Source organism: Trichoderma camerunense (genome assembly GCF_050948025.1).
Source record: "Trichoderma camerunense strain CBS 138272 chromosome Unknown V8C40scaffold_3, whole genome shotgun sequence".
NCBI classification, from domain to species: Eukaryota; Fungi; Ascomycota; class Sordariomycetes; order Hypocreales; family Hypocreaceae; genus Trichoderma; species Trichoderma camerunense.
In genome coordinates, this window is record NW_028145367.1 from 543,600 (window position 1) to 568,093 (window position 24,494).

Below are 24,494 nucleotides of genomic sequence, written 5' to 3' on the forward strand. Positions count from 1 at the left end.
GGCCTTTAGGGAGAGAAGAGGCCAGACCGAGCCAGTGTGGAGAAGAACGTTGAAGACCGAGAGCCATGATTCGCGCTCCACCCCTTCCTCTTTGTTTCGCTGCGTTGTCTAGAAGCATGGGCGTGAAGATATGGCAACGTTACGGAGTAGTATTGACGCTATAGGACGCCTCGTGGCCGAAGATGGATGGCGATATGCGTGCGGATTCGCACTAGAACGGGGAAGAGAGGCGGCGGAGTCGGACGCAACGCTGAAGAAGGTCCATCATCACGTGTAGTAGAAACTTTTGCTTGGCTCTTGTCTTGAATCGTCGTCTTTGTCTCACAAGGTAGCATTCCAGAGGGCAGATGGCGCGCATTCCAAAGACGGCATTGTCCGTCTTTGGACGAGGGTTCGGAAGGGGGGGAGGGGTGGTAAGAAAAAGCCCCGGAGGAAGAGAGACGAATCTGAACTCGGCCTGGGCGCAACTATGGAGTCGTGTCTTTGAGAAGCGAATCAGAAGGCCATTGTGAAGAGGAAGAATGTTTTGGGCCGAGAAGCCAGAGAAGGAAGAAGAGACGAAGAGCCACAGTAACGATCTCACGAAACAAAGGTTCAGCTGCCTAGCCGGGGCTTTTTGTCGCGACCACCCGTGTGCGGACGTGCGCGCATCTTGCTGAGAGCAGCGATCGAGCAGAGAGAGGCACATGCTTCTGCGTCTTTTACTTTCCTCTTCCCCCCTTTTTTTCAACGTCGTCGCTGGTCGGTTGGTCGAAATTCTGCGACTGAGTGACGGAGGTGGATGGGAAAACGAGGGAATCAACAAACCGCAAGACCTCGAGGACCATATACGGGCCACAAAGCTCTTATTTGCGCAGTCATTACATTCAAATTTCCTTTATCAATCTCTGTATCCTTATTTAGTGCCATCGTCCATCTCGATCAACGACTCAAACATCTCCCTTGCCCCCGTCTTCTCTCGAGCCCTCCGGACACGCTGCTCCTCGTGTTGTCCTCGACATAGGCGGAGCCGTCAAGTGGCCTTACGACCTTCTCTGATCAAGACATTTACTGAGACATGCAGGGGTGTCCTCGACCACTCATCATAGAGTATCCAGTGGCGGCTGTCGACGGGAAAGAGCAGCGCTATTGTGAATGGCATCCTCCGACATTCACCAATCCCCGGGCTTGTTAATCTGTTCCACCTTCTCTCACTGCCCTTTTGTTTCCCCTATCAATTTCCGAAGCCCCAACTTTTTGATAGGCCCTCTTGTCACTATTTTAATACTACCTTCAACTTGAGGCTTCGTTTGCTGTTGTTGTTTTACTGCAATTTGTTTGAGCTTCCCTAGGGTTTCTGCATGCTCCCTTGTTGTTCCATTGTTGCTCGGAGACAATAGACTCAAGCCGTTTACACATAGCTCGGGAGCCTTTCTACTCGTCTTGGATTATCTCATACAAAACATCCTCCATCAGATCTTTATTATACTACGCCTCATGTTCTGTATTCGACACGCCGGCGACGTTTAGACATGGCTACGTTCCATGATCGCGACTATCTTGACGGGATGGCCAAAAGCAGCAAGCCCCAACCAGTGTTTGAGGGCTCACAGAACTCTTCAAGTCCTACAGGACGACATTTACGTGCTGCTCCGGTCCGGCCATCCTGGGAACACAGAGCTCAGCCTGATCCGTCCCCATTCCACTATCACAGCCATCCTACCGATCACACTAGTAGATCTCGGGAAGAGATTAGAGGTCGACAGGCCTCTAATCTCCCTCCACAGTGTACGGATATAGCTTCGTCTCGTTATCCCCAAGAATCTGAATACGCAGTCGAGTGGAAACGGGTTGAAACGCCGCTGGCCTCGCCTTTTCAGAACGGAAGCCACCTTGATGATAGAGCCTACAGGGGAGTACCCCCGGCATTTTCGAGAGATTCGCAATACTCTCCAACTTTTGCAGGACGGCGTATGGATACGGTCACGGCACAGCCTCATAAGAGTGCAGATTTGATGTGGAGGGGAAGCTCTGACGAGATGGCTAGAGACTCGCACAACTCTTCAAGCCCTACTGGACTGCATAGGGATATGCGCCAAACTCGATCTCGCATGAATGATTTTGATGATATTACCCGGAGAAGCAGCTCCGACGCAGTGGCCAGAGGCTTGCAGAACTCTGCAAGCCCCATCAGCCGGAGACTAACTATATCTCACGGGACATTCAGCACGAACCACGAAGATCGGAAGTTTAGCATCTCATCCTCATTGCAAACTGACGGCAGCGAAGACTTTGATTGCAAATGTCCCAAGGAGCCACCTAGGCCTCGAAATAGTAAGTTGAAGTCTTTCTAGTTGATTCACTGTCGTGGCAACAATACCCAGGGGTATGAGCCAACATCTTTAGCAGACTATCGCTGAACAGATGTTGCCGAGGATCATTGCTGACTGAGATTTCCCAAACCATAGGTTTTATGTTGTATAGGCAGTACCACCAAAGCGCAGTGGCGAAGGACAATAAGGGTTCATCCAACCCTGAGATATCCAAAATTATCGGAACCATGTGGAAACGCCTAGGAGAAGAGGAGCGTAGAGTCTGGACGGAATTGGCGGACGAAGAGAAGAAAATGCATGGACTCAAATATCCAGGCTATCGATATAAGCCAAACCGCAGACCAAAGTCTCAGGGAAAGCAAAGCTATCGGTGTTCCAAGTGTGGTGGTCGGCAGAATAAGACGACACGATCTGCAGAGTCACCGGGATCACCACGGTCTCCAGAATCCGTAGGATCTTCACAGTCTTCGCCGTCCTCCAGAACACCGAAGGCACCACGGGGGATTCGAGGCCCGCAGGGGTATCAGGGGCCACGAACACCGCGAACCCCAAGAACATTACCGACTCCAATCACCCCTTTCGCAGCCTCGGCTGAAAACTCGTTCACGACCCCTCTGTCATTAGCAGGCCATAGGAATTCGGAGTCTCATTCTTGGCCGCCTCCCAATGCACCAAACACTTTGCCTCGTCGCCAGAGTGGCATTACGCCATCTCTTCAGAGAATAATCGAGCAAAGGGAACCTCGAAGTCCTAGAGACTACGGCTCAGCATCACCGGACAGGAGACGACGCCGAACAAACGACGCCGGAGACTATTGTGCGATCGGCCCCGATTTTGATAATGGAAGGCGCCCAGAATTGGCGTTTCATGAGAGGTTGGCGACGTCTGCTGTGCCCGAGCCTGCGTCTTTTCCTAGGTCACAAAGCCTCTCTACTCTACCACCACCTTCTTGGCAGCAGGGTACAGATACGCGGCAGAGTTCAGGGTTTGGCGATCCTCCTCCTCTTCCTACTCTTGAGCCGCCGCTGCCACAAACTCCATCGTGGCCATCCCTTGGGAATTACAGTATACATAGGCGTCTTGAGGAAAAGTCATAGAGGTTTATACGCTTGGGCGGATGCTTTGATTGTAGTAAGAATGAGAAACACGAATCGACTAAAAATTGGGTATCAGATTTCATAGGGTGACATGAATATAAGAATGGACAAGAGGAATATATAAAGCATATACGCATCATAGCATTCGTATACTATTGTGCTTTGAAGGAATCAAAGTCACCAAATAAGTTTGATGGAGGTAACCTTAGTAGTGCAATCAAAGTTACGATGCCGGCTGGGGCGAGCTTATACCCTTCTAGTCTAAAGAATTGAGAGATTTTGTTTCGTTTAATTTTTATTTAATAGCAATTTCGTGTGGATGTGGTTGCAGGTTGAGGGGTTACAAGAACATTGTGCTACCACCTACTGTAGTACAGAGGACTTATTTACTGCTGTATACAGTCTACTGGACTCAGGAAAATATAAGCAATATATCTCGTTTTCAATCTTGATATCAATGGCACCGGCAGCAATGTTCGGTAGAGTTATTGTGATCCTGGTCATATGATCCGCTCCTTTGATACCACAAGCATCACGGTATATGAATGTTATTCCTTTGTGGAGTATAGATAATATTTTTGTTATTTATGTGAAATTTAACAATCGGTCTAGGTTTTTGCTGAAAGGATGGCTCTAAATAAAGGACAAAGTCGGCATTTGCGAAAAGAGGTAGCTGCTAAAAATAACTGGCAATGAAGCTCTCATCCTTGCAATGTTCATTACATTGAACAGCAGAAATTTCTTTTATCTTTGCCTCAACAAGGTCAAGATATTCTTTCTCTGTATCATTTGATGCTTTGTTATTTCAGAGCGTCTAAAAATAATTGTATCCATACTTTGTGTATGCCACTTCTACCTTGACTTCATCATGAATGAACACTCTGGCGGTGATCAAGACCACCTTTGTAGAAGAAGCGGATTTAGCACAATGCTTAAAGCTGTACAAGTACCTGTTACTTTGAGCTCTCTCCTTGCATCCTAGCGTAAGCCAATAGCGGGGTGTCGATGCAGCCTTTTAGCGGCTTGGTGGTTCGCAGAGCTCCCTGAAAGCTGCACAAGCGAAGGGGGGAGTTCCTCCAAGCATGTACCCAGTACAAGCTGCACCTTTGAATCCTCCCTGCCCTTGTCCTCTCGCGCACAGCAATCCAACGCGACTTACCTCCACTTTAACCTCCATACAAGTATTGCTTAATACCTCTGCTTCCAGTCCCTCGCTAGCTCATCCAGACCTACAGCTATCGAACTCCCGCTTGGACGTCAATCTCGACAGCAAGCAAGCAAAATACTTCGAAAACTAGACAAGCAGGCGCCCATTCCCGACCGCCGCGAGCCTCATGATGCAACATCTCCCCTCTGACCTGTCGACATAATGCCGGACTTCAAGCCTGGGCAGACCGTCTTGCTCAACGATGGCCGCAAGGCTATTGTACGGTTTGCGGGCCCGACTCACTTCCAGGTGGGCGAATGGATCGGCGTCGAGCTCGAGGAGAAGACAGGGAAGAACGATGGCAGCGTCCAGGGCGAGCGATACTTTGACTGCCCCATGGGCTACGGCATGTTTGTCAAGCCCATGATGGCCACCATCATCGCGCAGCCCGCCGCTCCTAAGCCCGCCGCAGCAGCTCGCAAACCGGCCGCCAGACCGTCTGGATTCCATCCTACCGTGGGCAGAGCTTCGATCTCTGGCGGCGACACCAATCTCAACAAGAGGAGGCCTAGCATCAACGCGCCGAGCCCCAGCCCGGTCCCTCACCACAAGCCGTCGCAATCGTCGAGTAACCTGCGGGTAAGTTGATGCGCCCTTGATCTAGCATGTCCGTATTAACAGAGAAACTAAGTCGCCTTCTAAATCTCCTACCAAACAGCTCAGCGGTTCGTCGAGTGCTAGCGTTTCTCGAACGGGGACACCCTCAACCGTCCGGGTGCCATCTGCCGCGGGCAAACCTCGCACGGCCCTGCCAAGCTCGCGGACGTCCATGGGACCTCCTCCGCCTCCTCAACCTGGCCAGCGATCGTCAGTGCGACAGTCGTCGGTATCGTCAGTCCATTCGCGATCCGGCAGTGCCCCAACGAGACCCATTAGCGGACGTGGCGGTATTACAGCCCCCAAGGGTGTGTCGCGTCCCGAATCCGGCCGCCGGACTTCTACCAGCTCTCAGGGGGGGCGGGACTCGAGTTCGGCCACCAGATCCGATGAGCTTCTTAGTTCACCCATTGAAGCCGAGGAGGATGAGATACTCTCACCGCAACCGACAAGCCCATCCGCTGGGAGGGCCAATGCGCTGGAGAGGATTGCGGCCGAGTCTTCCGTACCTTCTATAGCGGCTTCGTTAAAGAAGCCTGCGGCGGCTGGTTCATCGCGGTCCTCCATTGGTAGCACTGCCGCGAGCAGGGAAATCGAAGATCTCAAGGCGAAGCTCAAGGTTCTGGAACGGAAACGGGTTGAAGACCGGGACAAGCTGAAGCAGCTGGACACAATTCAAGGAGAAAGAGACAAATTTGAAGGCATCATTCAAAAGCTACAGCAGAAATATCAACCTATCCAACAAGAAAACACAGACCTAAGAAAGGCCATCAAAGAGGCCGAGGCGAGATTTGAATCGGTCGAGGCTCTTCAAGCGGAGCATGACACTGCTCTGGAACTGGCCACCCTGGATCGGGAAATGGCCGAAGAGACGTCTGAGGTTCTGAAGATGGAGGTGGATGCATTGAAAGAAAAGGCTGAGGAGCTGCAATTGGAACTCGACATTTTGAAAGAAGAAAACGCCGAGTATAGCAAGGGTATGACCCCGGAAGAGCGTGCTAGCACGGGTTGGCTGCAAATGGAGCGCACCAATGAACGATTACGAGAGGCGCTGCTACGACTGCGAGATCTCACGCAAGAGCAGGAGCAGGAGCTCCGAGACCAGATTGCGAGCATGGAGGAGGAACTTAAGGAATTCAATACCCTGAAAGAGGAACACACCACAGCCAAGGAGAAGCTGGCACAGTCAGAGTCGGCTGTAGAAGACTTGCGCCAGCAGCTAGACACCGCACTGGGTGCTGAAGACATGATTGAAGACTTGACGGAAAGGAACATGAGCATGTCTGAGCAAATCGAGGAGCTCAAGGCTGTCATTGAAGACCTGGAGAACCTCAAGGAGATCAACGACGAACTCGAGATTAACCATGTCCAAAACGAAAAGGAGATGCAGGAAGAGCTTGATTTCAGAGACAGCGTCATCGCCGAGCAAGCTAGACGAGCACAGCAACAAGATGCTAACCTGGGCGATATGGAGTACACTCTATCACGATTCCGAGAGCTCGTTACCAACTTGCAGAGCGATTTGGATGACATGCGCGCCTCCCAGGCCGTCACTGAGGGCGAGTCCGAGAAGCTCAACGACCGCTCAAGGGCCATGATGGATCTGAACATGAAGCTCCAGATTTCTGCCTCCAAGGCCCAAGTCAAGACTATCGACCTTGAGTTGAGACGTCTCGAAGCTCAAGAGGCCGAGCAACACTTGGAAATTCTTAAACTATTCCTTCCTGATAGCTACCGAGATGATCAAGACTCTGTTCTTGCTCTCCTGCGATTCCGCCGGTTGGCATTCAAGGCAAATCTCGTCAACGGGTTTATTCGGGAGCGGGTCAACGGACAGCCCGAACCAGGCCATGAGGATGATGTTCTTGCCGGCTGTGAGGCCATCGACAAGCTTGTTTGGGTCGCCTCCATGTGCGATCGCTTTGTCAACGACATTAGCCACTGCACTATTGAGCAATTCACCAAGTACCAGAACTCTCTGCTGGAGCTGGAGCCCGTTGAACGTGCGCTGAACAGCTGGATTGATGGCCTGCGACGAGACGAGCTGAAGGAGCAGAAGTGCGCCGACGAACTCCAGCGCACCATTTCGCTCATGTCTCACCTTGGCGAGGTACACATCTCCAGTGGCATCGCTGCCTTTGCTGATGACATTCATATGAGAGCTCTTATTGTTCAAAGCCACCTTGATTCGGCAACTGTCGCCTTCAATGTGATCCGAAGCATGGTGCAGCGGGCTATCCCGGCCGCAGGTGAAGAAGACGAGCTGGCACAGCATTTCGCCAAGAAGATTGATCTCGCCATCACGCAGACCAGAAGCACCAAGGTCTTTGCCGGAAAGGCGGTTCGTGCTTTGGAAGACCTCAAAGCACGATCCCTCTCACTGGGCGAGGATACCAAGGGCGCATTTGAGCAATGCGAGACTCTGACCCAAGAGCTTGCGCGCCTTACTCGTGATATTGGCCTCGGCATCCATAAGCTCCTCACCCATGACGAGGGCCGAAACGAACCCTTCACCTACAGCGAAGTCAACGATGTCGTTCGCCAGGCTGTTCTCGAGTCTACACAGACCAACGAGTCCGACCTCTTCTCCAGCTATCTTAACAAGCTCAAGGTCGCCACCGAGCAGATTTCTGATCTGGCTTCGCTCGCCGCCGATTTGGACCAAACTCACGATTATGATGTTAGCCCGTCTCCTTGGCGTCTTCGCGCTCAAGAACTCAGAATCCTCAAGACAGTTCCCGTGGACACTGAGGAGGAGCTCAGAAGGCTCAAGGCTGAGCACAACGAGGTCCGCCGGACGATTGCGCAGCGAGACGAACATCTTAGCACGGCTGTCCTCAAGATTGAGACGCTCGAGTCTCGGATGCGTGATGCCCAGGCCAATGTCGAGCGCATTGGCAGCTTGCAATCTGAACTTGAGGAGGTCAACGGCCATGTCACCAGCCTCAAGGAAGACATTGAGAAGCAAGACCGAGAACTCAAGAATCTGGAGTCGGAGCGAGACAAGTGGAAGAAGATTGCCAGCGACAGCAGAGCATATGCTGACGGCGCAGATGCTGCGGACATGAAGGCTGGCCAGGAGCGGGCTGTTGCCACGGCACGCGAAATGGATGCGTTGAAGAAGGATATTGAAAGCCTGCAAGCGGCAGTTCGCTATCTGCGTGACGATAATCGTCGTGCGCGCATGAAGGAGCAGCAAGACTACGAGTGGCTCTCTGAGCCTCTGAAGAAGGAACCCAGCTCAGAGCAACAGCGCAAGGCTTTGGTGGTTGCTGAGGGCAAGGATGTGCTTGGAGAGCTCCTCAAGATGGCAACATCGGCCACCGTCTTCGATCTCAGTGCCGCGCCCAAGCAGAAGCTGGCTTGGCGCCCTGCCAGAACGACACCACAATATCACGCCGCGAAGCAGACAGAAGAACTCGAGGCCTGGAGGACTTGGCAGGAGTCGGTGCTCAAAAAGACGGACATGCTCTTCGCCCAGGATCGCAGTATCAGCATCGGTAGAGAGAAGCAGCAGGCCGGCACGAAGCGAGACGCTGCGGCCCGGCTGAGAATCAGACTGCCTCGCGATGCCGCGCAGGGCAAGTTGACGACGTACTCGGGAGAAAATGTGCAGATTGTTGGGTCGCAAGAGTGGGATGCTTTGCAAGCCGCCACGAGGAAGTTTGCCGCTGTATAATGAGCCTCTGAGAACATATGTGTGTATGAACGCCAAAAAGAAACGACTTTTTGTTTTTGGACCTTTTGCTTTTTTTTGCCTTTTTTTGTTTTTGGTGTGAGTGGTTGTAGACATTGGGAGATTTGAAGCTCTTCTGTATACCCCCCTGTTTGCTTAGCCGACTCTCTTGAGGTTTTGTCCTGTATGTACCTTAGCTTTATATGTACCGTTACGATGATTCTTGTATGTGTTCAAGATTTTGAGGTTCGATGCGCTGTTTGTGTTGGAGCGAGCGAAGCGAGCGATGCAAACAAAGATAGAAACACAAAAAGGGGAATTGGTGGTGATGAATAAATGCGATGATGTGGAATTCTCGTGTATGTCGAGGTGATCCTTTCGGGGTGTACTATGTGTGAGAGGTAGAGATAAATGTATAGATTCACATGCACAATGGGTGGCATAAGTAAGATATTCTTCACTTTCCAATAGCTCCAGTCCATATTCACTGAATCATTACGAATTCGTCATTATTGAAAAGTCGTATAACATCGCCATCATCACAGAATCCTCTCTTGACTCTGGACGAACCATGTAAATAAATTGTACAAAATCTCCCCCCTTTTCTTTCCCCCATCAGGGTATTAGACTGACCGCCCCCCTTCTCATTTACTTCCACCCCGTCGTTTCATCAAGCTTTCCCCTTGCCCTTCTTGTCCTTCTTCTTCTTCTTCGTGCTCTCCTCAGAACCGCTCATGCCACCTCCACCCTGGCTAGCCATCAACGCAGCCATAGGATCGGCACCTCCCTGCATCTCCTTCATCATATCCTTGAACAAATTCTCCGAAACGCCTCCTCCCGTCATAGCTGCGCTTAAGTACGGCAGATACTCGCCCATCTTCCACCCGCGCGGCACCGCAGGCTTAGGATAAGGTTTCCCCTCCGGCGGCTGGATCTGTCCCCCAAAGCGCAGCCTCAAACCGGGCGAGTTCTCCGTCGTCGGGTTCTCGCGCAGGTGCTTCGCGACGAGGACGTACAGGTGGTGCTTGTTGGAAATGTCGGCGGAGCCGGGGCTCTTCTTGAGGCCGACCTTGACGCGGCCCGGGTTGGCCCAGTCCTTGGGGTGGATCTTCTCGGGCTCGAGCAGCGTCTGCAGGCGCAGGCGGGAGCAGGCGTTTGCGATCTCGCGGGCGAGCGGGTTCTTGACGGCCAGGGCAGAGGAGACGCGGCGGCCCTCGGCGCGGGACCGCGAGGCGTCGAAGTAGACTGGGTAGAGGCACTGGAAGCTGTTGTAGACGGAGCGGTCGGCCGTCGGGGGCAGCGTCGATGTTTGGGGGCCGGACAGCGGGTTGAGGATGTGGGCTGGCACGCTGGCGGCGATGTCCTCTTCGTCTTCATCGTCGGAGGAGTCGACGCGGTGCTGCTGCTGCTGGCCGGAGGGGCGGGCGCGCAGGATGTCTGATTCGGCAAAGTCGTCGAGGTCGACTTCTTCGGGGTCCGAGATCATGTCGGGGTCGCTGTCGGAGACTTCTTCTACCCGTGGGTGAGACATTGTGGGCGAGGAATTGGGGGGGGTTTTGCGCGGAGTTTGTAGAGGGAGGAGGAGGAGATGTTGTGGGAGAGGGAGGAGAGAGAGGAGAGAGAAGTGGCAGAGAAAGGAAAACGAGTGGTGATGCGACGAAGGATAAAAAGAGGTTTGAGGTGGGAGGTTGAAGTTGGGAATTTTGATATTGCCAGTTGCCAGATTCAATGGTGGGGTCGCCGCTGGAAGTGGTTGGTGGGGTCAGTTGGCTGTACCTGGGGAATACCTGGGGCGCTCACCACCGCTTAGTGAGAGATGGCATTTACCATAGGTACCTTGACTGTACCATGCTGGCTGGAACTCAGTTTTATATAAAGAGAGCACATGCTCTTATACTTCAGCCTCTAGATGAACAAAGCAATGATAATAAATGGGGAGAAAGAATTGTGCACTCTCTGTATAATTACTACGTACTAAGTAAACGTTACTCGACAAAGGTAGAAGTGCCCCAAATTCACAAAAGTCGTCTCATGTGTAGATCAAGAAAAACAAAAGCCCCAAACTCCAAAGTTTCTTATAAGCAACGTCCCTCTCCCCAGCGATGTCAATCTTGTCTCAAGCTCTCTCATTAGTTTCATATCACGAGGTCTCAGGCTCTCTCTCATTATTCTCGAATCGTAAATACCGGGTCGTATGCCATAGATTCCGTACTCCCCGACTTCTAGTTAAGTAAGTTGGCGGTAATATACTGGTTTTTGAAAGTCGTCCCGGGAGGGTGAGCCTCCTCTGGAAATTTGCAAAATGGGTGCTGGCAAATACCGTCTCGGATGCTGGGACACTGTCAAAGTAAATGTGAGCAATACCGCGCAACAACTTCTTCTCCGGGTTCACTAGAAGATGTATTACTTACGTGGTGGCCGTATATGCAATCATCGAGTTCGCAGAACTGACCAGAAGAGCACGGATTCTGGCGGGCCAGGACAGCAACTGCCTTCATCTCCTCGTCGCTGATCTTGTAGTCGTGGGCAAACGGGCAAATATCCTTCTTAGCGCAAGGCCCTCGGAGGTAGTGGTTGTTACATAGCTTGTCGCCATCCTTTCGTCTCTTGATGACGTCCAAAATCAGGGTATTGACTCTAATGGGTTTGTCGAAGCCGCGAGCGCCGGGATTCCAGTTATCAGGCGTGCTCGGCGGGATCAGCATGTAATGCGTCTCTGATTGAGCGCGCGCCTGGGGCTTATCCCGCCAAGATGCCGTCTGTGTTGGCTTTCGTGCCAACGGGAGCGTGATCTGTGGCGGTGGGCTGGCGCTCGACACAATATCGGCATAGGAGATGATCGGGGTGCGAGTCTGACTGGAGCTGCTGGCACTGATGGCTGGACTTGCCGTCCTAGATGCTGCGTTTACAACCGTCTGAGCCAAAACCGCTGCGCTCGTCGGCTGGCTGGGTGCTGAAACTGCCTGCGAGAAGGAAGGAAATTTGTCAAAGAGTTTGTCGTCGCGGAAGAGACCATTGCCTAGTTTGGTTATGCCGACTTTGGTGGCCACAAGCTCAGGCACCGTAGCGACGCCTTCGATTATGCTGATCCTCTGCCTGGTGGCCTCGTTCTGAACAGTTTCGTCCAGGAAGGGGGCATAACCAGCATCGTGAGAAATACCCAACAGAATATGCCGACAGTTGTGATTCCGCAGGTGCCATCTCGCCGTTTCTGAGTTGACACAAAACAAAGTTAGCTCCATGGTCATCAGTGTTTGCTGTTCTGGGTGAGCTTTTCGTTCTTCATCATACCTTTGACTTTTAAATCTGCCCTTTCTTTTCCGAAGCCAATGTCGACATAATCGAAAGTGGCCTTGGCTTGGGTAAATCCGAGCGTAAAGTCTTTTAGAAGGCTCGGATTGTCTATGCAGCCATCCCGCTGCATCGCCTTGGCGAGTCCAGAAAGATTGGCGACAACTTTGACCAAGATTTGCAAATCTCCACCCTCTTCGCTAAACATTTCTAGCACAGCCGATAGCAGGGCGTTGGCAGCCTTTTTACCGCCTTCGAGGCCTTGTTTGATCCATGTATCTTGGAACTATCAAATGAGAAGAGAAAGTTAGTCGCAACCCTGTGGGAAAAGATTTCAAAAGCGCAACGTACCACAAGACCATCGCCATCTATCAATACCATGACGTAAGGGTTATGATTCTGTGATTAGATATTCGTCAGTATCTTGCACTCTGTTAAAGAAAAAAAGAAGAGAGGTTTTCACATACCCTTACTTTGTCCATCTCTCTGCTCGTCTTGTCATGTGCGCTTTCTTCGCGAGCTTCACACAGCTGAACGCGCTGGAGCAGCTCCCTTTGGGTGTTGACTGCATCTGCAAGGTTCATCTGAGAGTTGACTAGCCTTTGGCTTTCCTTGCGGAGTTCATTTTCGACACGATCGCAGTGTAATATGAGTTCCTGAAGGGTGTGAGCATTTTTAGAAGAAGAACATGGCGAATTTTGCTGGTGGTCAGTTATTTAAATGAAGTGAAGAGCAGAAATGAAGAGAATTAAAGCAAGTAGCTTCATTTCATTTCATTCATACTCCAGTGTTGAGCTCAAAAGGTGCAAAAAGAAGGCATCGCCAAATATCATAAAGCAAGGGACGTAGAAAAAAAAAAATCCACCCACTTTGATTAAATTCTCCGAAGTATCGTTGTAATCTCGCAGCGCATGATATCGGTTGACAAAACTCTGAATAGCATCCGGCCCAATGTATGAATTCATCTTATCTGCCATCTTAGATGATTAAAATTTCCTTTTTTGTGTGTGAGTGTGTTCTTTTCTATCTTCTTTGCCGCTGTTGCGAAGGATGTTGAAATCGATTTTTTTTCTGCCTTCGTCTAGCGAGAGCGCTAGGAAGATAAAGCCGTGCAGAAGAAATAAGACGTAGGTGAGATAAAGAAGAGCTTCTTCCGTTATATATGTATTATATTTGACTTGCTGCTGAGAGATGGCAAGAATGAATGAATAGGGAAAGAAGAAAAGATATCATGCAGTGTGAATGTTTGATTGTCGTTGTTAAGAGCAAAAAGTGTGGCGACTCAGGTAGATTTTTTTTTTGTCCCTCTAAAAACCGAGCTGAGAGGTACTGTTTCAGTGCACTGCGGCCACCCGTTATAGTGGTTCGCAATAGCGGTGTCGCACGTGTTTGCACTGTTGCCAAGCCTCCTTCCTTTGGAATGAAAAAGAAGAAGCTGAGCAAATGAATCACTGATTGAGGCTGAATGAATTAATGCTCGGTTCAGCTTTTGTTTGTTGGTTGTCCGGGGTAGTGCACTATTGAATAGAAGGATTTCCAGGTTGGTTTATTTGCTTGCGTTGTGTCCACCAAGTACAAGTTAGAACTAGAGGGGCGTCGTTGCTCGTCATTTATGGTAGCCATGAGGATTAAAATGAATCCCAACGTCTTCAAGTTGATCCCAAGGCTGGGATTAAAATTAAACCTGAGGACTTAACATTGAATTTAAGAGTCTTAAAATTGATACTTGAGGGCTTAAAATTAAGCATGTCACCATCCAACAGCGTTCTATTAAAAGTAACATTGAACCTCTGATTTGCTTCCGTCTTGCGCAAAAGCTGGGGTTCGCAGTAGTCAGCGGTAAAACACGGCCCAGAGTAGACTAGCGCAGGCGTTTATTCCATTGCGTTGAGATCTGGATATTGTACTCTGCCTGTTTGTACTTTTCTTTTCTTTTTTTCTGAGTAGAACAAGGCGATCCTGGGTGCAGACATTCTCTGAGCCAGTATGATGCATTACTCATAATAATAGGTAACTTGAAGCTGTGGTCTTGATCCTCTCCAAGCTGTAGCGGTAACTTGGTGGTACTCGTATGCAGTCTTGCCTGTGCCCTTAGCAGGGGGGAAGCAAAGCTGGAAGCTAGGGACGCTGGTCTGCTCGTTTTCAAACGGCTCTGCGCATTAACAAGCGTTCGTTTGCCGGCCTTGGAACCAATCATCCTTGTCCCCCAAAGACTCAGCCGCTTGAATTCTTTCTGTGTGTCTCAGAAAAAACGAGCAGAAGCCTCCAGCTTAGTTGCTAGTGTAGTAGCACAGAGTCAGCCACCTCATCAAACTCTTTTCCCCATCTCTCCAGGCCCGTTCCATCGTGTCATCACCGCTAGTTCCTTCAATTCATTCAAACGGCACGGCACATTCACGCTATCCTCAAAAGGCCTCCCGTCTCAGCCAGTTTCGTTGCTACCTGGCTGATGCTGGTTGAAGAGCTGCCACACTGTATCTTGCCCAAAGCCTCCCTCAAATTGCCATAGGAATGAATCATCCCCGAGCATCTCTGTGTCGGTCTTTAGTGCGACATCTTCGTCCTGGTCTACCGTCAGCTCTTTGTATATGAGATCTCCCATCGCGAAGAAGGGCGCAATGCCGGGGAGGCCATTCCCATCTTGCGGCATCTCCCAACCGCCAGGCATCATTGACGAGAAAGCCGCCGATCCATCCTCTCCGGTAGACGGTGCCGCCACCGCCGGCGACACCAACTCAGAGGACACTTTGACACTTCCTTCGGCTGAGCTCCGGCCGATCGAACCCCTACCGATCGAACTTGCCGGAGTCGACCCCAGAGTCCTCGTGGTCGATAAAGGCGTATCAGAGGCGTTGCGTAGGGTATCAGCAGAAGCGCTGATAGAAGATGGGGGCGCGCAGTTCCCAATGGCTTTGACTAGTCTAGCCACGACTGCGCGGAGAACTCCTATCGCCGACTTGGCCAAGGGATTCATGTCCTTCATGGTTGCAAACCGCTCAACCGTCCAGTGGCAATGCTGCAGCGCCATTTCTCGATACTCGGCATTCTCGTAAGGGAACAATATGTAGATGGTTGCAATCAGCGTCACAGCGTCGAAACTACCGTAAAATAAATGCCAGCTAGATGAAGAGGGAAAACAAAAGTTAGCCAATACTTCTCAAGGGGGATACGTGCAGTTTCGAAACTTGGGCGAGACATACTTCCTCCAGGATTTTGGTGGCAACCCTGCAAACAGCTGCCTCTGCATTTCCAGCATACCAAGACTGCCCTTGATGACTTCAACCCGACTCTCTTCCCGATGGAAGATGTAGGGCCGATGAAGCGCAACCAAGGTGAAGTGGAACATCTGTTCAGACAGGCACCTTGCTTGCTGAAGCCAATGCAGATCAGGCCTGTGATCCCATTGTCTGTCGGGGTTCTCTATCCGAAAGACGGCCGGCGTGCTATCGTGGATCTCCATGATGTTCTGCTGTACTTTGTGGACCTTTGAAAAGTCTCTGGGGCACGGCCCTTCCGCCTCCAAGTCTAGAACATCCCGCAGTGGGATCATGACTTTGTACAAGAACAGGTTTCTCGTCAGTGGTGTAGGGGGGTCTATGCCTTCCTCTCTGGGGATGACTGGCGTCTTGGATCGATCCTGGGCAGTCGTAAAGCGTGCATCAATGGGAATTGATGGCATCCCATGCCTGTAATCTAGAGAGCCCGGGCGGCCCAAGATGAGACACATGTGAATGTCCCTATACACAGGTTTCACGTCCATCGTCAGAAATCTTCGATTTTCTCATTTGGGCGACATGGTGAAGAAAATCACTTACCACGTTGCCAACATCATATAAAGATGCCTCCTCTTCTCCACCTGCCACTGATTTAACAAGACACTTTCCACATCGTTGGACGTTGGCTTGGGATCGAGCGCATCGCGATGCATGCCAAGCTCTTGTGCGTCTCTTATCGTCCTACCAATCTGGTGCCACTAATCCACACAACCAGTGTCAGCAAAATCATCACATCTACGTGGTAAGAGTCCCATGGGCATCCACGAACCGATTCAGTAACGTTGGCAGTATACTTGAGGAAGGCCGCTCGCATGAATCCAACTTGGATTGATGTGGAAGAAAGCATCTTGGGACCAAAGAGGTTGATGATGGCAATCCCAGACTCGCTGTAGTCGGCTGCCAGATCCTCAAACGTCATGTTGGCAGCGTATTTGAGCGATTCAAAAGACTCGTGGAGAGCCTTGGGGAGAACCAACATTGACGTTGCAATGACTTCGAACAGCAGTGCTGGAAAGACTCTCAGATCCGGCGACAAGGCCTCCGGGCCGCGTGAAGAGAGGACCTTGAAAGGCAAGTTGGACCACTGGTCAAGCAGCTCGTAGAAGATCTGGGGTTCGACAAGGTAATATTGCCAGTTGAAGTCCTTGAAAAAGATTTCCGCCAGCTGGTCAATGTACATCCTGGCGGGCAGCAGTCGGATCAGCCCCTTGTATTTCTCCTTGACGGCAAATGTATCTGAGTATGTGGCCTGGCCCGAGGCGCTGGACAGCGCATCCTCTCCATCCGCCTCGCTGGCCCTCTCAATCTTCTGGAGAAAGCAGAGCGTGGACGCCCCCGTCTGAGCATATCCCCAAGACGTGGCCATGGACGACAGCGGCTCGGCTCTCGAAGTTGGCGTGACGCTATCGCTGTGCTTGGAGGTGTAGAGGCCAGCCTGCGTCTCCTGGTCGCGGGCGGTGGGCGCTCCGGCCTCATAGGCGCAATGGGCTTCCTTGTTCCTGGACCTGCAGTTCCCGCACGGCAGCTCGCGATCGCACTGTTGCTCTACGTCAGCAATCCCCGATCACCCAACGGGCTTTCGCTCGGTCCCGACCTTTTGCTTCCGTCGATGACACTCGGTACACGAGATGACAACCCGTCTCCGCTTCTTGGTCGGGCCCCGCTCGGACCGCACATTGACGGCCACCTCGATGTCGGTCATGTTTTCGCTCGTGAAATTGGACGCTGGCTTCGGATGATGCGGTTTTGAGGGAGCGGCAACGGTGAGGGAGTGAGAAAAATGGTCGGTGGAAAGGGCACCAATGCGGAATTGCGCAAGCCTGGAAACTTGAACTGAAGAGCTGCACCGAAAGAATGGCAGGCAGGTGGGGCGACCGGCGACCACGGAGAATCATGGCATTGCCGCAGAAGGACTCCGCGTTAAATCCGGGCCGCCGGTGATTACCTGATAGTCCAGACGTACGTACATTTGATGGCTTGCACTCAGATGTGCATTCTAATACTACTACTGTATTACTGCCGCTGTTTCTCTTTCTACTTACGTATTTGCCAAGACAGACAGATGCTGTAATGTGCCGGCTGACCTTGTTCTTCCCCGGGTTGCTCTGCAATACATGCAGTAATGTAAATTACGATCAATGCAGACATCCCCGCCGCGTTGTCTACAGAGCGTAAGTAATGCCTGTCTGGGTGACGACTCGAATGCGTATTCCCTGTCCTCATTGCTTCGCTCATCAGTTAATCTACCTCCATGAGCTTAAAAACAAGGTATGAGCCAAGCGTATCTGAATAAGGAACGTTAGCGGTAAAGTTAAAACGCCCAAGGGAATAGGTAATCATCAGACGCGGCCTCTTCTGGGGGCCAAAATCTCGACCACCTTACTAGCATACGGAGTACATATCGACCTATTGAATAAAGTCAATAAATTGTGCCATCGGAGCACCGCATGTTTAGCAGCCCTTGTCGCGGATCAGAAAATAGTGCGTCGGCGGACAGTGTTGCTCCGTGCTTCGACTAATCCCGGATATGGGCAGCCTTATTACCAGACCAGCATTAAGTACCTAACCCGGATCGGTGCTTTTTTAGACTTGGGATGGTTCCCTATCAACGGGCGGTTGGTCTTATTTTTGGCATGGACGGGCCTCTTTCTCCAGAGCTAGCAGCAGATAAGTGCTGGGGGAACAGGATCACGCATATGCAATGTTGCGGCAGCCAAAGTAGGTGTTTATATCCTGGCACTGGTAGTAGTAGAAAAGCCTCCACAGGCTCCAATAGGATTGATACTATCGACTTGAAAATTCCCGTCGTATTCATTACCTATATAATGAAAAAAAGTAGAATAAAACCATCGACGTTGATCCTAAATGTTCCTACAAAAATCCCAACGTTTGTTTGCCTTAACTCGCGAGCATATCGTACCAAATTCCAAATTCCAGATCCACCAATGTTCAGTTCGCCTCCACCTTTGTGCATGCAATGATATCAACGTCACTGGGCAACGTCCCAGTTAGACCACAAAAAGGAAGAAGAAGATAGAGTTCGCCTAAATACATTGCATTCTATGATGCCGGCATTGGACAAGAGCTTCTCCCAGCTCCGCACTCCCTCCCCTTGCTTTATTTTTCTCCTTCCTACCGCAGCAGCCTCTCTGTGTAGGCCTTCCACGCTGCTGACCGGTATCGTTCTGCCTCTTCTACGGGGTCTGAGGCCTTGAGGATGCCTCTGCCCACAATGGCAATGTCGCTACCGGCGAGGCCAATAATCTTATGCGGCGTGTTGTACTGCTGGCCTTGGCCATCGCCTCCAACGGTGCCGTTCGCCTGCTGGTCTTCATCTTCGGGGGGAAGCTGGCAGCCTGGGGTCATGTGGACAAAGGCATCGTCGGCCTCTGTGTTGAGTGTCTCCTGTGAGATGAAGCCCATGACAAAGTCCTTGTGCTCCCTAGCCGCCTCCACGCAAGCCTGAGTGTACTCCTTGTTCATGAAGTTGCCTTGACTAGACATCTGGGCCAGAATCAAGAGGCCACGGTTTAGCGGTGCCTCCTCGATGCCTGGGAATAGTGACTCGTCTCCCTCGGCGATTGCCTTTCCTAACCGGGGCGAAGCAACGGACTCGTACTGCTGAGTGACGGTGGTAATGGAAACAATGCTTCCCTTGCGACCGTCTCCGGTTCGACCAGAGTAAATGGGCTTTTCCATCATGTTGGAGGAGCCATTCCCGTTTCCGTTTCCGTTTCCATTGACGGTGACGGGCTCAGCCTCCTTGACCTCCTCGATATCTTCAAACTGATCCATTGTAGGAGTGCCAACAGTGACCGATGTCTTGACTTCGCAGGGATAACGCTCTAACCATCTCTTGGCTCCTTGGGCCAGCGAGGCCACAGACGCCTTGCCCGGTACCATGTTGACATTGACAATGTGAGCCCAGTCGATAATGCGTGCCGATCCGCCGGTGTACTGCAGCTCGACAGTGTGGCCAATGTCCCCGAACTTGCGGTCCTCGAAAATGAGGAACCCATGCTTTCGAGCGAGCGTGGCCAGCTTGGCGCCAGTGCCAGTCTCGGGGTGGAAATCCCAGCCAGAGACCATATCATAGTGTGTCTTGAGCACGACAATGGATGGGCCGATTTTGTCAGCAAGGTAGAGGAGCTCCCGCGCTGTCGGTACATCGGCACTCAGGCACAGGTTAGAGGCTTTGAGGTCCATGAGCTTGAAGAGATAGGCGGTTAGGGGGTGCGTCGCCGTTTCGCTCCTCGCGGCGAAGGTCGTCTTGAGAGTCGGGTGTGGTGCCATGGCTGCGGCTGCTGGAAACTCAATCTTTAGGGTGCTGCGGTGGCGGGAAAATGGAACGATGCTGGCGCAGAGCTGTGGGAGAGATGACGTTGAGCTTGCAAGCCGTGCGGGAGGAGAAAAAGGTGATTGAAAAGATTGCCCTGAGCAAAGATTGCTTTAATGTCGGGTTCGTCCCCTGGTAAGATTGTAATAGGGAGTAGTCTGAGGAGGAAGCAAAGTAGATGCTAGCGGAGCAGGCGAATCAATGCAGGCGGCGATACCCGATATTGCGTTGGGAAAAGGTAGGCCGGCGACCACCGAATGGTTTTAGTAAAAAGATGGCTGCGTAAATGCGGTGGACCAGAGGGGAGGAGAGATAACGGGAAGACGAAAAAAGAAAAGAAAGAAGTTTGGGAAAAAGAAAAAGAAAGAAATTGAAACAGCTGCGCCGGGAGACGATGCCGGGTCACTCAGCAGCCAGATGTAATAAAGCCCACCGGTCCAGAAAGGGAGCTCGGTCAGTTGAGGAGCCCTAGATATGAAGGACAGCTGGCGAACGTGACCAACGCCACAAAATACAGACAGATACACAGGTTACCCGGTCAGACCTCGACAGCCAAAAGGGAGAAGAGAGAAGAGAGGAGAGGAAGAGAAAAGATGAGATGAGACGAGAGGATAGAGACGAAGAACGCAGTTGGTGCTTGGCATGCGCCGTTCCGATTGCCGCAGACGACAAGTAGTCTCGAACGGGATCCCACAAGGGCTTTTGGTGACCGTGCCTGGAAGTGCCTGCAGCAGTAGGATCAACGAGCCAGAATTGCTGGGGTGGTTCGAGCAGGGGTTCGTGGACGGGATGAGCGCCAACGGGGGGGTCAGTCGATGTGAGAAGGAGGTTTTTTTTTCAGGGCTCGTTTGGTTTTGGTTTTGGTTTGTTTCGGTTTGTTTTGGCTTCAGTTGGATTGGGGTCGTTTCTGGTTTGGGGAGCGCAACAGCAAGGGCTTTGCTCGACGCTCGACCAGGGGCTGATGGAGATACTGATGGAGATGCGGATGGAGATGGAGATGCAAAAATGAATCTAACGACTGCTCCGTACATGCACTGATCAATGTGTTCGCACGCCGGAGGTCCAAGCGCAGGCCCCAGCTGGGCTTAAAAAGGAGAGCGAAAAGGCTAGCAAGATCCGAGTCAATCCAGTTCCGCTAGCAGCTCACCGGCGCCGTGTTGATGATGCATCCAATGCAATGCATGCGAGTTCGATGCTGGCGGCAAAAACTTTTTTTCCCTGCAGTTCCATTATTTTCTGTGCTCCTGGTGCATTTTTGTGTGCGGCCAACTCCAGTCCAGGTGCTAGTTTAGGAGCTGGAGTCGCGCGAGCAGCTCCCCCGTAGGCTGAGGTCCAGCCCAGCTTTCCGCTGCTAATGCTAATGCTAGGGAACCCTAGCAGTCGGTGCCAAACGGTAGTGGCTCTGCTTAATGGATGGATGGGGATGGGATGGGATGGCGGAAGGGGGCTTGCATGCATGTACCGGTACATCTGCATGTTGGTGGGACGGCCTTTAGGAGATGGCGGGGCACCGTCTTTGCGTGCTGGACTGTGCTGGACCCTACTGGACTTGCATGTCTGGCCGCAGGCTGCCAGCATCATGCAACGGATCCAGGCCCGGCTAGGTACCGGTACATGGCGCAAGTCCCTTGGCGCTGGAAAAGCGGCGTGTCCAGCCAACTGGATGTGGGCAAGAGCCACTGGCCTCAGCTGCGGCAAGGGCATGTGCCTGTCGTCGACCTGGATGTAAATGTGATGAGATGAATCTCCAGCTGCCATCAGCTCATGTCTGTCATTTGCAATTACAATCAAGTACCGGTACCAGGATAACCAAGTCAAGTCAAAGACAGCAATCATCACGAGGACATGCGTGGCAACAAATAATCAACACGATACATGTATCAATACTCGTACAGCAGCCATCCCGGGGCGGTGCAGGCAAAAAACGACGACGACGACAGCGGCATCGGCCAAGACTTGAGGCGTCTCTGTGTCGCTGGCTCTCGGCACCACAAGACCCGCCTTGCGACATCCAAGCATCGAGAGACCCAACATCTGGACCGGACTAACAAGCGCCATCAATGCCTCTGGATCAAGCACGAAGACATGCTAGGAGCGAGTACCTCCCTAGCAGCGGTGCTAGGACTTGCTGCTGAACTTGAGCTGAGAGTACATTGCTTTCACCTACGACATAGTGGTGCTACTTTTCAGAGTTCTACCAAGTGTGTGTGTCGGTGGCGCTGAACTAGAAGGGCCTGGCATCTCAAGCACAAGACACAAGATATACTACACGTCGGGCCAGAGGTTATTTGGACCAATGTCTGTGCGGAGCTCGACTAGTGTTGGCCGCAGCCCTGCTCCGTGCAGATGGACGGCGATCCCCCTTCAGACGTCGGCAGTAAAGATGCGTGTGCGGTGCTAGGAAAGGACTAAACGTCGCTGATCCATGGATCCTACGGTACGGTACTGTGCCGTACGCACGACCATTCATCCCTTGGAGCCAAGAGATGCCGTTGGTAATACTGCTGCTACAGTGCATCGTAGCCTACATGCCGCTTTCTGGTCTGGATGGACGGTGCCTGTGCTGACCTTACCCAACTTGTCTGGACTGGTGTGGTCTGGCCTGACCTTGCCTCAAAAAGAGACAAGTTTCCGTCTTGATGCTCCTGCATTGCCGTCGTCGCAACGCATCACATCGCAACGTCCAAAGAAAGGCAGGTCGCGTTGCGCTAATGCTCGAGCCTACATAGCGTCTTATCCCCGGCCGAGATAGATACGTTGGGGGCCAGAGCGGGAACTGGAGAAAAAAGATGGGAGAAAAAAAAGCAAAAAAGAGGCGTCAGCACTCATTCTAGTCAAAATGTCATTGCTGATGCGCTACTCCAGTATTACTACCTGGACGCATGCTTGTGCGAGCCGCTCGCGCCCATCTCCCAAAATTGTCGTCCGATCACTCACAAGAGAGAGAAAGGGGAGGGGGAGGATACTCTCTGCACTAGCACAACGAACAAACAAAACAGTCCAAGCGAACAACAGACAAGTCGGCTAACGCACGAAAAAATGGACTCGAGCATGACGGGCCAAGTCGGCTTTTCTTCCGCATCCCAACTATCATCGAGCCCCTGCCTCGCCCTAGCATAGCGTTGTCCTGGAGCCCCCAGAGTCGATAAACGAAACCCAAGCGCCTTTGGCATCTTTGTCCGCAAAGCCGAACCCGTGTGTTTGAGACTTGTCGCGGGCCCGAAACTTGGTCCTTTTGCGAGAGCCTGTGTGTGCGGATTTCCGTGCTCTTGTGTCGAGATGGCTTATGCAACTCTTCTGTCTGCTTCTTCGGCTCCGCGCCTACCTGTCAAAAGACCAACTTCTAACGCCACAACGCCATCGACAAGGACCCCGTCTCGCCAACCCCATCTTCTCCTTTTGTCTCCGGCAATTAGTGACCGAGCCCTGTGCTAATTGCCTGACAGAAAGGAGAAGGAGACACAATCTTCCCTTGGCCGATCTGACCCCAAGCATAACACCGGCAATTTAACAACCCAGCATTACGGAATGCAAACGCGGAATACGGGTGCCCACGGAATACGGAAAGCACAGATAGTAATTGGCCGTCCCCTTTGCCTGGCATCACGGAGACAACTCATAATCCCAGTCCCTCGCTACCGCCAGCTTAAAAATCTCCGCTTAATTACGGAGCGGTGCTGGCCTGTTGGCACTTGATAATCACATTACTCGACAGCTATGTATAGAGTGACCAGTGTTCGTATTGTATTTGTGATAGGTCCTATACACTATTTATAGGGAAAAAGGGAAAGTCAAAGCCTAACAAGACATAACGAATACGTCTAACGGCAAACAACGAACCTACTCCTACAGTCCCGTTCAGTTCCCAAGCCGACTAGCAGAGTTGGGTTTAGGCCTCGACTTCACAGGCACTCCCGCAATGGCCCTAGCTAAGATCTCTTACACAATAGTCGGGCTTGTGGTTCGCGCCAGTGCTCACTGGACCGTGATCGACGGGGATGCCGAGATCTAGATGTGCAAGTGGTTGTGCTGACGGCAACGTTTCTGGTTAATGGCAAGAGAGTGAGACGGCCCAACTTGATCCAACTGAGCTGACGGCAGGAAGAGAGAGAGTAAAGATGACGAATGATGCCACACGCAACACCCCCCCGCTCGTTTCCTTCGTCCAAGGAGGGTTGCATTAGAAATCGTAGCACTTTCTCTCTCTCGGTGCTAATGCCCGGGGGGGGCCCATGGCTGTTTTGCGCTTTCTGCAGTTTCGTTTCTTTCTGCATCTTCTGCGAAGGCCGTCTTCGAGCCCTTCAAGAGTCTCCGCAATAGGACCGGGAGTTTCCCCCTTCTTACTATGCTCTTCCCGCAGTAGCAGTGCTAGTTGGTAGTTTCTCGTAGTTAGGACGATGGCCGTCAATGCCGGCAAGCATTCCCCGGAAGCTCGCCCAATATGATACATCACTCGTTCAAGGGGGGAGGGAGGAGCCTAATGCTAAATGAACGGTACTCTGCACTCTGATGCTCCATACGGGACATGGGGACTGCGAGACTAACAACATTTTGTTGGTAGGTAAGAGCTGTAAAGGCCCAATGATGATGCTTGTTCTTCGTTGGTGCCCGTTTTGACTTGTGGCTTTTTCACACAGAAGCGATATGCCGTTGGACGGCGCCCAAATAGCCTAATTGGTCATTGTGAAACCGGGATCCTTTGG

The 24,494-nt window shown here is 51.8% G+C and overlaps 7 protein-coding genes across 7 annotated transcripts; 2 read left to right on the plus strand and 5 right to left on the minus strand.

Moving 5' to 3' along the window:
* Positions 1-162: 162 nt before the first annotated feature.
* Positions 163-939, minus strand: V8C40DRAFT_137588 (uncharacterized protein). The gene has a single exon (XM_083211147.1). The coding sequence runs from the start codon at positions 686-688 to the stop codon at positions 212-214; it is 477 nt and encodes a 158-aa protein (XP_083076835.1). The 5' UTR covers positions 689-939; the 3' UTR covers positions 163-211.
* Positions 940-1,328: 389 nt separating this feature from the next.
* On the plus strand, positions 1,329-3,535 carry V8C40DRAFT_137607 (HMG-box domain-containing protein). The gene is made up of 2 exons (XM_083211148.1): positions 1,329-2,313; positions 2,448-3,535. Exons 1-2 carry the CDS (start codon positions 1,512-1,514, stop codon positions 3,407-3,409), a joined length of 1,764 nt encoding a protein of 587 aa, XP_083076836.1. The 5' UTR covers positions 1,329-1,511; the 3' UTR covers positions 3,410-3,535.
* Positions 3,536-4,588: 1,053 nt separating this feature from the next.
* On the plus strand, positions 4,589-9,296 carry V8C40DRAFT_235076 (dynein associated protein-domain-containing protein). Its single transcript, XM_083213777.1, has 2 exons — positions 4,589-5,195; positions 5,248-9,296. The coding sequence occupies exons 1-2, from the start codon at positions 4,779-4,781 to the stop codon at positions 8,890-8,892; spliced, it is 4,062 nt and encodes a 1,353-aa protein (XP_083076837.1). The 5' UTR covers positions 4,589-4,778; the 3' UTR covers positions 8,893-9,296.
* Positions 9,297-9,355: 59 nt separating this feature from the next.
* Positions 9,356-10,595, minus strand: V8C40DRAFT_235077 (RNA-binding signal recognition particle subunit SEC65). The gene has a single exon (XM_083213778.1). The coding sequence runs from the start codon at positions 10,418-10,420 to the stop codon at positions 9,560-9,562; it is 861 nt and encodes a 286-aa protein (XP_083076838.1). The 5' UTR covers positions 10,421-10,595; the 3' UTR covers positions 9,356-9,559.
* Positions 10,596-11,111: 516 nt separating this feature from the next.
* On the minus strand, positions 11,112-13,157 carry V8C40DRAFT_272909 (uncharacterized protein; the record flags this gene model as incomplete). The annotated part of the gene is made up of 6 exons (XM_083220406.1): positions 11,112-11,228; positions 11,301-12,100; positions 12,181-12,466; positions 12,532-12,579; positions 12,648-12,881; positions 13,050-13,157. 6 exons carry the CDS (start codon positions 13,155-13,157, stop codon positions 11,112-11,114), a joined length of 1,593 nt encoding a protein of 530 aa, XP_083076839.1.
* A 1,445-nt stretch (positions 13,158-14,602) lies between these two features.
* On the minus strand, positions 14,603-17,157 carry V8C40DRAFT_262370 (Zn(II)2Cys6 transcription factor; the record flags this gene model as incomplete). The annotated part of the gene is made up of 5 exons (XM_083219358.1): positions 14,603-15,299; positions 15,381-15,917; positions 15,996-16,153; positions 16,225-16,992; positions 17,050-17,157. 5 exons carry the CDS (start codon positions 17,155-17,157, stop codon positions 14,603-14,605), a joined length of 2,268 nt encoding a protein of 755 aa, XP_083076840.1.
* A 1,351-nt stretch (positions 17,158-18,508) lies between these two features.
* Positions 18,509-20,035, minus strand: V8C40DRAFT_137660 (orotidine 5'-phosphate decarboxylase). The gene has a single exon (XM_083211149.1). It carries the CDS (start codon positions 19,746-19,748, stop codon positions 18,588-18,590), a length of 1,161 nt encoding a protein of 386 aa, XP_083076841.1. The 5' UTR covers positions 19,749-20,035; the 3' UTR covers positions 18,509-18,587.
* Between the last annotated feature and the right edge of the window lie 4,459 nt (positions 20,036-24,494).